The sequence below is a fragment of the Oryzias melastigma genome, linkage group LG1 (genome assembly GCF_002922805.2).
Source record: "Oryzias melastigma strain HK-1 linkage group LG1, ASM292280v2, whole genome shotgun sequence".
Taxonomy (NCBI): Eukaryota; Metazoa; Chordata; class Actinopteri; order Beloniformes; family Adrianichthyidae; genus Oryzias; species Oryzias melastigma.
The window spans coordinates 7370311-7384368 of NC_050512.1; the positions used below are offsets into that span (position 1 = coordinate 7370311).

At 41.3% G+C, this 14058-nt stretch overlaps 3 protein-coding genes across 6 annotated transcripts in view; 1 reads left to right on the plus strand and 2 right to left on the minus strand.

Annotated features, from left to right (window-relative positions):
* Positions 1-130: 130 nt before the first annotated feature.
* afmid (arylformamidase) lies at positions 131-7530 on the minus strand. 4 transcript variants are annotated; one of them, XM_024259781.2, is made up of 11 exons: positions 7383-7530; positions 5224-5314; positions 4702-4806; positions 4579-4627; positions 4412-4497; positions 4273-4345; positions 4086-4183; positions 2834-2912; positions 2329-2464; positions 2136-2240; positions 131-1251 (listed from the first exon to the last, which is right to left on the minus strand). In XM_024259781.2, the coding sequence occupies exons 1-11, from the start codon at positions 7392-7394 to the stop codon at positions 1225-1227; spliced, it is 861 nt and encodes a 286-aa protein (XP_024115549.1). In that variant the 5' UTR covers positions 7395-7530; the 3' UTR covers positions 131-1224. The 4 variants fall into 4 exon arrangements, with proteins under 4 accessions (XP_024115549.1, XP_024115548.1, XP_036067370.1 ...); XM_024259780.2 differs by lacking the exon at positions 7383-7530 and adding an exon at positions 6596-6982; XM_036211477.1 differs by lacking the exons at positions 5224-5314; positions 7383-7530 and adding exons at positions 4890-5012; positions 5110-5182.
* tk1 (thymidine kinase 1, soluble) lies at positions 7107-9643 on the plus strand. Its single transcript, XM_024259785.2, has 7 exons — positions 7107-7322; positions 7460-7491; positions 8175-8288; positions 8405-8498; positions 8576-8665; positions 8735-8854; positions 9055-9643. The coding sequence occupies exons 1-7, from the start codon at positions 7260-7262 to the stop codon at positions 9220-9222; spliced, it is 681 nt and encodes a 226-aa protein (XP_024115553.1). The 5' UTR covers positions 7107-7259; the 3' UTR covers positions 9223-9643.
* The window catches only part of syngr2b (synaptogyrin 2b), a 12057-nt gene continuing 7605 nt past the window's right edge, over positions 9607-14058 (minus strand). Inside the window, exons 2-4 of the mRNA XM_024259784.2 lie at positions 13669-13906; positions 12546-12682; positions 9607-10328 (exon numbers count right to left, since the gene is read on the minus strand). Of these exons, the coding sequence (XP_024115552.1) occupies positions 10098-10328; positions 12546-12682; positions 13669-13906 (606 nt within the window). The 3' untranslated portion in view covers positions 9607-10097. The remainder of the gene's footprint in view (positions 10329-12545; positions 12683-13668; positions 13907-14058) is intronic.

The following is a 14058-nucleotide window of genomic DNA, read 5'->3' on the forward strand; positions in this document are numbered from 1 at the left end:
ATTTCTGTGAGAATGGAGACGTCTATCAGTGTTATCTCACTTTCTTCGGACAAAAAGGCTATAAAAGGGAAAAATAAACATTAAAAAGCAAATGTCTCCTGAGTCACCCGAACACATGCGGAGGCAGAAGGTTTGTTCAAGTTTTATTGAAGTGTTAAGAATAAAAAGTCATTATTTGCAAAGAAAATATTCACTATTTGCTTTCAAAAGCCTTTTTATGGTTTCATTTTCTTGGCATTTATAATTTTTATTTTTTTTTTGCTTTCAAAAGTTTTTTTTTCGATTGCAGTACCAATATTTTAGATGGGTTGTGTCCATAGACTGTAAAAATTATTTTATTATTATTTTATATACAGTCTATGGTTGTGTCTCATCTCAATTTCATCCCATTTTTGATTTTTCTTTGATCCCTTTCTGTATCAACCCAATGCAAAATCAAAGATAGGGTGAAAGCTAGATGAGGCACACTAAAACATTTGTACTGCAATTGCAAACATATTTTGAAAGCAAATATGAAAAAATAATCATTTTCAAAATATGATTTTTTTTTTCTTGACACTTTACATTTTCTTTGCAATTTAGAAAAATTTCATCTCAAAACTGTGAATTTTGTTTGCAATATGGTGGCACAAAAATCACTCCATGTCCAGCAGCAGAACCCATGTGTTCACCATTTATTGATATATCTGTTCCAGGTTCTGAAGCTGCAAAGAAGCCCCACACCACCTCACTACCACCACCATGTTTGACAGCTGCTGTGTTTTTGTGGGACATCTTTATTCAGTCAGAGTCAGAAGTTCTCAAATAAAAACATTTATTGTGACTATTCGCATCAATATGTCAGACGAAATGACAACATTGTGCAAATGTTGGTGCAGAAAGTCTTCATGTGAGTCTGTTCCTGCTCACACTTGTGTTCTCCGTGGGGTTTTAAATACAAACCTGAAACTATTATCAGATAAAACTATTCATTTGTTCACCACTGGTGTGTAGCACGGGTCCAGCTGTGCAGCAATGGAGCTTCACGCTCACTTCAACCACCCCCCAACCCCCACCCAGTAAAAACACACCCTAGGAACACAATTCCTAACTACACAATCAAACAGTAAACAAGACAAAACAATCAATGCCACTTTTTGTTGATTCCAATTAACTGTTTAGACACCCGCCCCCCCAAAAGTCTTGTTTTCATTGTGCAGTAGAAGTGTGCTGATGCATCCGTCTTCAGCTGTTCATCATCTTCATGAGAAGCTGCAGAAAAAACAGGACATAAAATAAAAAAACATTCAAATTTGACTCTTAATTGCCACAAGATTTTAGGAAAAAAAAAAAAACTTCAAAGGAATCATGGAGTTTTGAAGGTTCCCAGCTAAAGTCATTAAATTGGGGTCCAAATTTGGTGAAAAAAATGGATTAACAGAAATATGCTGTTTTTACCAACTTTAAGTGTCATTTGTACAGTTAACAGAGCTCAAGAACAAACAGAGCAAGACTTGAAACATTGTTTTAACTGAGAAATATCCTCTACTTTGAACCTGAGTGATGTCTATGTGAGTTACATTGTTTTACAAACTCCTCGTAACTGAAGGGCTTTCTACGCCAGTGTTGTGCCAAGGTAGGCTCTCCCTGACAGGATTTGTTTCCCCGCTCTCTGGCATCGTGGATTTGTTTTGCAACACTCATATTTTGCCCCAAGAAGCGTTAAAAGAAGGTGGATGATTAAAATAGACTTTATTCTGAGGCTTTGGGAAGTTTATTGTCATATTTGCATATTTCCACACATTCTAGCATTCTAACAGCTTTTTGTGTTTAAAAAAATGGCAATTGTTTTGCTACCTTAGACTAAGAAAAATGATTTATGAAAGTGACTTTATTTTGGAAGCACGTAACAATTGACAGTTGATAAATAGTTGTTGCTTCAGATTCTGGTTGGCTGGATCAACTCTGACCCGACAGAATCTGTGCCACCTCTTGTTGTTTTACATAGAATATGTGGGGAAAAAAATCAATAACCATCAATTATTATTTATTAAGGGCCACAAAAACCCTTCCGCGGGCTTCCATAGCTGATCCAGAAACTCTGAATATCCACCACTTTTAAGTCCCGCTTCATTGGCTTCCTTGAGGACACGCACCTTGGTTAGACAGTATTCCGGATCAACCATTTGGTCGACAACGCTGAAGTGATCCGTGTCCGGCACGTCCTCCAGGGTTACTTTCAGTCCTGCTGCACTCAGAGTCTCAATGTGGAGGAAACAGCAGAACCTCAAATGCAACTGGAAACTTCTAGAGGACAGACGCCACAAAAGCAGGATTCTGGGTACTCACTGCGTAGTATTCCTCCGACTGCTTGCGAAACTCCGGCGAGTCATTCTCAGCGACGGCCACAAGGATCTGACAGCCGGGGGAGGACTGCTGGAGCTGAGGGACCAGCCGGCTGGGGCTGTTTCTCACCGCCACCTCCCTGCCAACAGAGGGAGACGGGGGACTGAAGCAGAGATCTGCAGAAGCTATGTCCTAGAAAAACCACAATTTTTTGTATTTTGGCTAAAAAGTGCTTATTCTGGGAACGATATTAGAACAGATTTAACCCTTTAACACCAGAGCTCCAGTGTTTTTGTTCTTTGATTTACTGTAACTTTTCCACCGTTTACACGATCAATGTCATTCCGGCAGGTTCAGGACCTGGCGGAATGACATTGATCGTGTAAACGCCTCAGGTCTAAGAGGGTTAAGGTTCACTGTATTTATCAAAATTCAGGCAAAAATAAACCCCAAAGCAGGAACCAGCAAACCCTGCAGATCAAACTCGGAACGTTGGAGAAGAACCTACTCTGTCATCTTCAAAGGCTCGTTGATGTAGGTGGGCAGGATGGGCAGGAGGTCGTATATGCCGCTCACGAGGAAAGCACCTTCAAGAACAATAGAAGAGAAGTATGCTTCAGCCCCACCAAATCTGAGTCTCTGAACACATTCAAGTCCAACTCAGCCAACACTGGTTAGATCACATTCTACTAGTCCAGGGGTCTGCAGCTCCAGATCCACATGTGGCTCTTTTATCCCTCCATTGAGGCTCCTTGGCCAAAATAAGTCAGGGAGACTGCTGACCCAGCCATGTCGACCATTTGATTCAGCAGCTCCCTGCTAATGGCTGCCTAACCAAAACTACCTAAAGAAAACAAACAAACAAACAAAGCCCGCAAACTAAGACTACCAAGGTCCAACCTCAAACTAAAATAACAAAACCCAGCAGTGTAAGACTGCTGAGGAAGAAGAGGGGAAAAACAACAAAAAAAGAAAAGAAAATTTTAAAGTAAGGATTACTTAATTAGCATTTATTGAATTTAGATTAGATACATTTATCAATTGATGGCTAAGGTGCACATAGATCGGGGTCTGCAACCTGCCGCTCTGGAGCCACGTGTGGCTCTTACCGCTCCATAGTGGCTCTCTAGGTAAAGAAAAATGAAATAACACTATATTTTTCAATTAAGGGTCACTAAATTAGCATTTAGTTAACTTGTATTAGTTAAATTTATACATTTCTGGCACAGAAATTAATAAACTGACACCAGGCGTCTTTTAATTTGAAAGGAAATCATAAGAGTTTCTGTCAAACGTAAAAAATTATTGAGAATCTGATAGTTTCTTTTTATATTTCTGTTTTTAATCATACCACAAAAGAAGCAGAATTAATATGTATTATTAAAAATACATATTGTATTATCAAAATAAGAGTTAGTAGAGAAAACAAGCCAAAATGGCTCTTTTAATGTGAAAGGTTGCAGACCTCTTGTGTAAATCAATTTTTGTATTGTAACTACTGTCGCCAGTCAGGAGTGAGATTGTTGGGAGTTCACTGATATAAGGTTTAGGAGGATCTGTCAATCAAACGTTGGAGGTGGACACCACATCCTTTCACTGAGACATCCGATTGGTCAGTTTTATAACTAATAACTTGAGGGGGTCACCATGTCCAGTTTACTTATAAAGTCATTCATACAGAACCAGGTCTGAGTGAGGATGCTCTTCTTTCATTGGTTTACTATAAAACTCAATAACGACAGAAGGACTTGTGGGCCTACCTTTGATTTGAGGATTGAGGCTGTACTGTGACCAGTCAGTGGACAGGACCATGGCAGCCAGGTGAGCCCCCGCAGAGTGGCCGCACAGGTAAAGACCCCTGACAGCACCCACAGAAAAAAGAAGAGTTCATTAGGAAGCAGAGACACCCCAGAGGAAGAGTTGATGAGGAGGCTCGGGAACACCCACCTGATGTGTGAATACTGCTGCACGACGGACACCACGCTGCGGCGAACCTGAGACACCATCAGGTCCATGTGACCTGTGCAGAAGCCAGACATGTTTGGCTTTCCTGAAATCACAACTTATGTGGAGGAGAGCACTCTACCTTTGGGGGCAATGTCGTAACCGACGGCAACCACAACTACTCCTTTATCGAGGAGAGGAACAGCCAAGAACCCTGATTCCTCCTTACTGGGCAGACAAAAAAACATTTGCATGAAGAAGCTGTTGTGGAAAAGCTGCCACCGAACACTAGACGGCGTCTGTCTGCACCTGAGAAACTGCCAGTACCCCCCATGGATGTAAATGACAAGGTTGAGATCTGAAAGAGAGGAGAGAACGGTGAACGTTTTCCGCTCACACCTGCAGCACACCTGAGGAACCACCTCCTCCTACCCAGACAGTTGGTCTTCGGTATGTAGACGTCCAGCTTCTCCCCGTCCCCCTCCCCGTATGGGACGTTGAGTAAAGTCTGAGCCAGGGCGCGTGCTCGCTCCGTACCTGAAGAAAGCAGCATCAAACGAGAAAGGTCAGATCTGAACACTGGCAGCAACATGATGGAGATCAGAGTTCACCACATGGACCTGCAGCTGCTTCAAGTACATCCAGGATTAAACAGATTGATCCACCATCATGAGCAAGGCACTTAATCCAAACTTCTCCAGTAACCTGATCAGATGCCATCCCCTCTCAACACCTGTTTTCACCTGCTGACGCAAACATCTCCCTTCATTAACACAAAACAGCCTCTTTAAGGCGCGTGACCACATTTCTGGTTTGACCTAAACCGGCACGAGCTCACACAGCCGCGTGGGTGATTAGCAGGGACTGTTCCCTCTTGTGTCATTCGGAACCAGTGAAAGGGACCGGACCCGGCAGGTTTGAGTGGCCTGCCTCACCGCGCACGCGCCAACCCACCTGCCTTTAATGCCTTCACGTGCGCCTGGATCACCGCGTCCGCGTTCATCCTGTGGGACCACCTGCTGGGGGAGTACTGCCGCTCGAGCTCCTGTTGAAAACACACACGTGCACGCGCACGTCGGTCAGCTGTTCGGCCTCGAACGTGGAGCGGCAGGGGGGAAGAACACGCGGGAAACAACGCCCTCTACCGGCGGAGCTGCTTCCAGCACTACGTTTGTTTCGACATCAATTAATGTATTTAAACGTGTTTCGAGAAACCTGTTTTGTAAAAGCATAATACAAATAGGCATATGTAGTAATTCATTCGTTTGTTTATTTACGATCACAATCAATAATTACAATTTAAAAAAATAACTCCCGGCGTATTTCAGGGTTCATATCAATCTAAATTTCTAATAATGTATTTACATTTTCTTTCTCTGCTGAGATTCTAATAAATAATATTTTGATATGAGGTTTTTAATAAATCAGTAAAATGTTAAACATTTACAGAATAATATAATAATTTTAAGGTTTAAATGTTGTGAGTTCTTCCCCATTATTTATGTCTTAAAGTCAAAATAAAATATAAATATGGGAAATATAGTACTGGAATGCACTGATTATGCTTACATTGTTATATGCCAATTATTACTATATTTAGGTGACACAAAACTAGTTCAAAGTTAAAAGAAAAATAACTAAAGTAAGGAATTTTAAAAGACAGATAAACAAATATAGGTGGTAAAAAAAGCGACTTACGTACCCTCCTGCCCTTACAAAACAGTCAAATATTTCTCAAAATATTAAATATTGACAATATATCCCTTTAATGGAAGTTATACATTTTCCATTTTATTGAAATAGTCCAAGTATTGCTGTTTTCTTACTTGGTAACATAATAAGCTATATTTATACTGAAATAACCTGCAATATGTATATTGACTTATACAAGTGTAATATATAAGATAAATCTTATATTGAAAGAGGGACTATATTATTATAACATAAACACACTATTCCCATATTATAAGATGCTATATATGCTGTAAATACGCAAACAAAAATTTTTTAGAAAAGGTACAAACAACTATGAAATAAAGTTTGTTTGCACATCAATGGATTTCAAATATATATGAATCAATAATGCAGGCAGCCAACATGGTCACGTGACGAGAAGAGTTTGATCAACTGGTTTAACTTCGTGTTGGAGAACAAAAGAAAGTGACATCAAACATGTTGTTCAAACGCTTTCATTTTTGGTTGGGTTAATACAAAAATGGTCATTTTGGATGAAAAATAAATAAAAAGGAAAGTCTCCTTTAAAAAGATAGCCTATTTATGTAGTTTAGTTCCGCTTCTGTCAGCAACACGAAAAGAGAGAACTTACATCTTTCGTCATTTTAGTCCAGTCCATAGTTTTACGATAATCAAAGCAGCAGCAGCAGCAGCAGCAGCAGCTGAACCCTCGAACGGCTGAACTTTACCCACTAGTCCTCCGTGTGTAAACAACACGCTCTCCTCACTAACCACAAATCTGAACTTTTGGACGCTCGCGCGCAAAGTGGTTCTGATTCAATCAAGGTCATAACAAAAAAATAAATAGATTAAAAAATGTTTGGTAAAGAAAAAAAAAGCAAATACGTCGTTGTGTTTCATTAAAACAAAGAGGTTAGTTCAAGAAAATGTATTTAGAAAAAGGTCTGCACTAAAGTTTCTGTTCTATTTTGTTAATAAAGTTTTTAAAGAAAAAAAACAGCTATTTAGACCATGCGTGCGCTTTGTGAGTTTTGATTGGTCAAAGGCAGAGCCAACCCGGATCGATTTGGCAAACAACAGCGGTTGATTGGCTACAACCGTCACGTGATTCACTTTCATTGGTGGAAATGTTTATAGATATGCGCGAACCCTTGGCGGCGGCGCGGTTTTCAAAGTTCGCCGGTCTGCTGGGTTGCGTTCAAAGCAGGACAAATCTGGACCAATAATATTTATAAATAATTTAAACGGTTTTTCTTTTTTTTGTCGGTGTGCAACAATCTTTTTTTAATTTGAAAATGGATTTTTTAGATTCTTCAGTTCTGTCAAACTCCCCCATGAAATGCCGCGGACAAATTCAAGTAAGTATCTGTCGCATTTAGTAAAAATATAATCAACTGAACTGAAGGAAAAAGTCTTACTTTTAACGTCATCTACGTGAGAAAGAAATAATAAAAAACTATTAGGGTTCGTCTGTAACCTCTGCTGTCCTTTGCAGGTCATCTTTGGACCCATGTTTTCAGGAAAAAGGTCAGTTTTTCTCTCTTGAACTCGTTAAAACATGTTTTCGTTTACGAAGCGGGTTCGTTACGATCATTTGTGTGGTAGAATGGCTCGATAAAGCCTTCCTTTGTTTACATTTTGCGCCCAAACAACGTCACCGTCCCGCCATTTTTGCTGCCGTACATCAGAAACAATGGCGTAAAACTTTACGGTGCTTAAAACACTTTTAGAAACACAGTGAGAACGCATTTGTGTTTTTTTGTTCTTGGTGAATTAACCCTTTTGTAAAATTAAGAGAATAACTATTTATAAAAAATAATAAATAGATAAAAATCTATCTAAAACCCTTTTTTCTGCATATAGATGAATTAATCTGACAGATTTTGTCTTTTTTTTAATCTAAGATAATGTTCTAAAAATGTGGGTGTATATGTCTCCTCATGACGGAAGCATTGGGATTCTTTAGCACAGACTTACATTTGTATAATTTCAGAAACAATAGACCACTATCCTAAAAAATAAAACAATGTTTGCATCTGAAGTGTGTACATGCCCACACATTCAGAGAAGATCTACTCATGGGCTAAAGCGTAAACCGGCTATTATAGTTTATTTCTAAAAGTCTAATTATTTTGTGTAAACATGCTTGTTGTCATCCTTCTAAAGCTACTTTAACGTGTGAACTGACATAAATGTGGTTTCCTCTGCAGCACTGAGCTGTTGAGGCGCGTCCGGCGCTTCCAGCTGGCCCAGTACAAATGCCTGGTGATCAAATACGCCAAAGACACACGTTATTCCGACACAGGCGTGGCCACACATGACAAGTAAGTCTACTTTGTTAGCTACGATCATAAACAGGAGCTTAAGACTGCAGGTTTTTATCCAGGAGGGGGGCCTCCTTAAAGCAAAGTGCATGATGTTGAGTTTCTCACCTGTCCAGAAACACCATGGAGGCCGTTCCTGCCAACTGCCTGAGCGACGTACGAGCTGCGGCGCTGAAGGCCTGCGTCATTGGAATCGATGAGGGGCAGTTTGTACGTTTCCACTGGGACACTTTGTAATCTCTCGTCCATCTGCTCCATCCTCACCTGTTTCCGCGTCTGTGTTGCAGTTTCCTGACACAGTGGAGTTCAGTGAGGAGATGGCTAATCTTGGGAAAACGGTCATTGTAGCTGCTTTGGATGCAACCTTCCAGAGGAAGGTGAGTTAACCCCGTCGTCCCCGTCAGTGCACTTCATCTGCAGTTCTTCATTTATGGAGTGTTTTGCAGGCGTTTGGGAACATCCTGGGCCTGGTTCCTCTGGCAGAGAGCGTGGTGAAGCTGCACGCCGTTTGTATGCAGTGCTACCGAGAAGCTGCCTACACCAAAAGGATTGGAGTGGAGAAGGAGGTGAGTCTGAGCGTCACAGTCCTGATGTTAAAATTAGGAACTCTTGTGGGTATAAACTAATGAAGGGCTTTAAAAGAACGATCGACAATGATGCCTACATTCACTTAGAAAGACTGGACTTTTGGGGACAGCTGCTGCACAAATAGTTATCTTGTTGTTCCTTTCTAAAGCTGAGGTGTGTAAAACGTTGTCTGCTGCAGGTGGAGGTGATCGGAGGAGCAGACAAATACCAAGCAGTGTGCAGGACGTGCTACGGAGGACAGCAGGATGACAAGGAGAACAGGAAGGAAACTCCACCTCCCGTCAGAGCAGGAAAAGCTGTGGAGGCCAGTTTACCCCGGAAGGTCTTCTCCTCCCTTCACCTGTGAGGACGAGAGCAGCACCTTTGTTCTGGCTCGACATGGACAATCAGCTGATCATGTTTTGTCTGTTTTTATTCATTTACTTGAAGCACTTATGTTGTGAGGTCATTGTCTTTTTTTTTAAGTTTTAAATTATTATTTAAAACAAAATCTTGTCATTTCCTGATTGAAATGTTGTGTATTTTAGGTCTAGAGTAAAATGACAGCTTCTCCAAAACTCTTAAATCTTTAAACTGACTCTGAGAAGCCCAAGCTTTCACTTCTGCCTGTTTTGTAATCCCACCCCCCAGAACTAAAATAACCTGTTTAATCCTGGCCAGAGCTGGAGCGGTGCAGCAAGGCAGAAATGGAAACAGACTGATGGCGGTTTGACTGGAGCAGAAGCAGCTCTGTGTTTTTAACCCACTTTAATAGAACAGAAAGATCAGCATTTCTGCGGAGTCATTCATCTCTGTTCCTGCATGACGAACGGATGGCCACACCCCCAACGCTCAGATCTGACTTAATACATTTCATTTTCTCTTCATGACCACTTTCAGCCGTTTGAATGGGTCACACAACAACATTAAACTTCCAGACGTGATCCACAGAGCCCTCCAGTCGGACAGGGGCTAAAACACCTGATGGTTAATTAATGACCTGCGTGTTAATCCCGTTAGACCAGACACCCGTTCTCCCAGCCTCTACAGAGGTAAAACGTGAGAATCTCTTAATCAAACCCCTCACCCCCATGATTGTTGGTCTCTGTCCCATGATCCAGCCCGTTGAGGTGAAAGTGGTTTCTACACAGTTCAAAGGTTACTTGTGTACAGCCTCCCCTCCCCAAGAAAAAAAAAAAAAAAGTGTCCATCGGTGTAAAAGCGCATCAGTACGATACTCCATCAGTATGGAGGCGGCTGGTAGCCGCCGTCTCCCTGCGGCGGGAGGGTGGAGCTGAAGGACGACTGCTGAAGCTTGTCCGGCATGCTGCTGGGGTACGGCGTGTAGGTGGTGGGGGCGTAGGTGGGAGGGTAGGGGGTGTGCTGGTCTGGAGGCGGCTCTGTGTAGGTGGGGAGGGTGACGTTGTCCACGCCGTGGCGAAAGCGTACCAGAGCGAAGTAGGTGGTGATTCCCTGCAGGGCCAGGAAGCACAGAGCAGGTTTTAGGATCATGAAGCGCTGAGGAAGTTTCCCTCTACATTCATCCACGACTGACAGAAATCTTTAATTACTGATTAAAAAAAGAAGCAGAAAGAAAAAAAGCTGTTTTCTGATCATTTTCAACAAACGTTGAACTGGAAAGACTAAATCATTCAAAAAGATCATTCATGAAAAAGTCAAACTGAAGATAAATGAGCAAAAGAAAGTCCAAAAATGTTAAACCTGCTGGTTTTCTAGGGCATCACTTCTGCAGTTCTCCACTTCCCCTCATCCTTCTGTCTACACTAGGGCTGTGAAACTTAATCACAAAGGGGGGAAATCCAAAACACACCTAAGGTCACATGTCGAACAGCATAAACATTTACGGAACACACTAAAGCTAATTTTTTTAAACTAACATTTTTAACATAAAATAATTCAAAACAATATTTTTTATTTCAGAATAAATAAAGTTAAGCCTTAAATAACTTTAAATATTTTACTCTCCGTAAAAATATATTCTGTCGAAATGTTATGAGTTAGAAATAAAGTAACGGTTAAAAAAACTTGTATTTCTTTAGTTTTGTCATTTGGTATAAGAAAAAAAATATATAAATAATCCAAAAGATTTTTCTCTACACAAAATTATATCCTGTCAAAATTAATACAAATGTGGAATTACTGAAGAAGAAAACAAACAAAGCCTGGAAATAAATATATATATATATATATATATATATATATATATATATATATATATTTGCAAAAACAAATCATTTTGATTTGTTTTTCATTTCGATTTGTGTTTCTTTGCTTTTGTGTAATTTTATCAGAGTTGGACTCCTGGCATTGCTTTTTAGCAACAAGTACATTTTCAGTTTGGTGTGTGAGTTCCTGTGCATGACTTTGTAAAACGTATCAAAGTACTTTGATTTTTTAGAACCTCTTATTGTGAATATAATTTTTCTAGGCGTTGATAAAATATTAAAAACTAAACCACATAACTTTGCAGTTTCGATTACTCCAAAAATATTTGGTGTTTTTTTCCTAATTTTGTGCAACACCAAAAGTAAAAAACTTCTATACATTAACAAACAGATGATCTTTTGTTTATTAATATGTGAAAAAGCTTTCATCACTGTCCGTCTTTTCAGTGCAGCTTTATGTTAGGCACTAACACCAAAAAAAGACTAATATAAAATCAATATTATATGGAAAAAAACAAAAGACGTAATAGACATGTCTACAGTGTATAAATGGTAAAGAATGACCATATTAGCACACTGCTGAGTAAACTAAAAACACGTGATGACCCAGTTTATTAGGGATTACTCAATCGAGGCTGCGTGTCCATACGCTAAGCGCGTTTAAGAGAATTCTGTTGGAACTACAATAGAGCTTTTAAGATGACGTCACGGCAGCACGCCGTGCGCGAGCTGCGTAACAAGACAGAGAAAAGAGAGTTATAGATTTTTTTGGTGGTGCTAAAATAAATGTTCTAACAAGTAAACAATTGGACCAATTATTTCCTTTTGGCTAACATGACAATCTATTATTCTACATTTGTCTGCGGCTCACCGATCGCCTCATTTCTAACGTGTTTACATCACATGACTGTCGGGTACGGTGGCTGTTTTGGTTCAGTTGTTCTGCTCTCAGTTTGTTTCGTATTCAGACTGAGGAATCCCAGAGGGAACCGAAGTTCAGTCCGATTGGAAACGAACCGAGACCACCTGGAATGATGGGTCAGAGAGCGGTTCCTGGTACAGCTGTGGTGCAAAGGTACTCATCCCCTGCCAGGATACACATTCTGGCAGGGTATAACTACATCGGCACCACAGCTCTGCAGAGAAAGTGGGGGTGTGTTTGTTGTAGTTTGGGGCGGAGCTTGCAGCACAGATTTTTCCTGGAGGGGGCGGTTTCGTGGGTATGGGGGGACTGCTGCTGAGAGCGCGGGTCTTTGAAGGATTACTCTTGAATGCATGAATGGGTCCAGATGCTGCTTTCGGGTTCTTTATAGTGAGGAATGAACATTAAAATTAACTTAAAACCTCAAAAAGTAGAATTTTCATGGTGGGACCCCTTTAAATAGTCAAAAATGTGACAGCAGATAGCACTTTTAAAGCCCCATTTGTACAGGTAAACAGCAAACAAAAGTTGTTTAAAGGTTCTTATCAGTTTAGTATTATGATACTCGGGTGATGAGCTCACCCATGTGGCGATGGAGAAGAAGGAGAAGGCGATGATAGCGCGCCCAGCGTCCTGGGGGATGCCGCGCATGTCCTCGGTGTGACTCCACTCACTGGCCAGCAGGCAAAAACACACGAACCACAGGAAGGTCCAGACGCCTGCACACACGACAACACAGAACCAAGGTCAGGCGGCGCCGAGAAAACCCGGCAGAACAATGGTTGAGTGTTGTTCTCTGCACACTGCTGCTTCATTGTCCCCCAAAGAATCAACGACTGTGAAATCTGCAGTGCACAATCAAAAGCCTGTTTTCTTACTTACACACACAAACACACTACAGCTCATCATCATCACCATGAAGCACGTTCTCAGAGGAAACAGGGCTGTTCTGGAGAACGCCACGCTGTTGACAGAGAAACATCAGCTCTGGATCCAGAAACCTGAAGCAGCTCTCAACACTTTGGTGAAGTCACTCCTCTGTGTTTTGATATTTTGATAAAGATCTTTGTTTGAATGGGTATGGAGCTGCAAATTAAGTTTAAGAGAGCGTCCAGAATGATGCCGATGACACACTGCTCTTTGTTTCAGTCTAAGTTTGGCCCCCACTGAAGGAGCTGGGACAGGCAACTCCAATACCCCACAAAGGGTTAGGATGGATGTGTTACGACACTGATGGCACAAGGAAACAAAGACACACCTCAACCTAACACTACTAGTCCAATCAAAATGACGAGCAATGTTGGAGCTATTCAGCTGTACAGTTTTGAGCCAGATACCAGCTCGGACGAGGAAGACGTTCATGGATCTAGTCGTCTACAAGTGGATGATGATGGATTTTCTTCTCATGAAACTTTAATGCTTTGCCAAAATTAAGAATTGTAACGATAAAATACACGTTTGATGCATTTATGAATAAGAATCCTCTTTAGTGTTGTGAAACTAAAAGTGATTCTAAACCCTCTTTAACAACAGCAGTGAGAGGAAAAGCTCCAACTCTATGAAAACCAAGCTGGATTCATTAAAATAAAAAACTTCCAGAGATACAAGCCCCTCCCCCAATCCTTCAGGTAATCTGAAATGAGCAACAGAACCACAAAAGGCCCTCAGTTTGCACACACGTTTGAAACTCAACAACGGAGCTCACCTGAGAACGCCAGGTCAGACACAACGGCGAGTTTCCGCTCCTTGGCGTTGCTCATAAGCGGAAGGTAGGCGTCGAGCAGCAGGAAGCCAATACACGCCAAAAAGGCAATGACCCCGATCCCGTCGGCGTAGTTGCACGCAGAGTCATTACGGTTGAAGATGCACTTCAGTTCGGCGCTGGTGGGGGGGTTGATGTATCCCTCTGTTGTGATGCAGGCAAACACCACAATAGCAAACACCTGAAAGGACAAACAGAGGCACGCTCACTGTACGTTCACGCCGAGAGAGACCCAACAGCCTGAGCCAGGCTTTAGTATTCTGGGAAAATCCAGAGTGTGCAGCCGTAACCTTTTGTTCATATTCAGTATTCAGTTTTGGTCTGCATTAGAAG

Bases quoted from the DNA above. Each gene is read 5' to 3' on its own strand.
- afmid (XM_024259780.2), bottom strand. From the start codon at position 6,622: ATGGACTGGACTAAAATGACGAAAGAT. The intron at 4,628-4,701 runs GTAGGAGGAGGT...CCTCTCTTTCAG, and splicing joins ACCGAAGACCAACTGTCTGG to ATCTCAACCTTGTCATTTAC. The intron at 4,184-4,272 runs GTGGGTGTTCCC...GGGTGCTGTCAG, and splicing joins CAGCAGTATTCACACATCAG to GGGTCTTTACCTGTGCGGCC.
- tk1 (XM_024259785.2), top strand. From the start codon at position 7,260: ATGGATTTTTTAGATTCTTCAGTTCTGTCAAACTCCCCCATGAAATGC. The intron at 7,323-7,459 runs GTAAGTATCTGT...TGTCCTTTGCAG, and splicing joins AATGCCGCGGACAAATTCAA to GTCATCTTTGGACCCATGTT. The intron at 8,499-8,575 runs GTACGTTTCCAC...TCTGTGTTGCAG, and splicing joins GAATCGATGAGGGGCAGTTT to TTTCCTGACACAGTGGAGTT.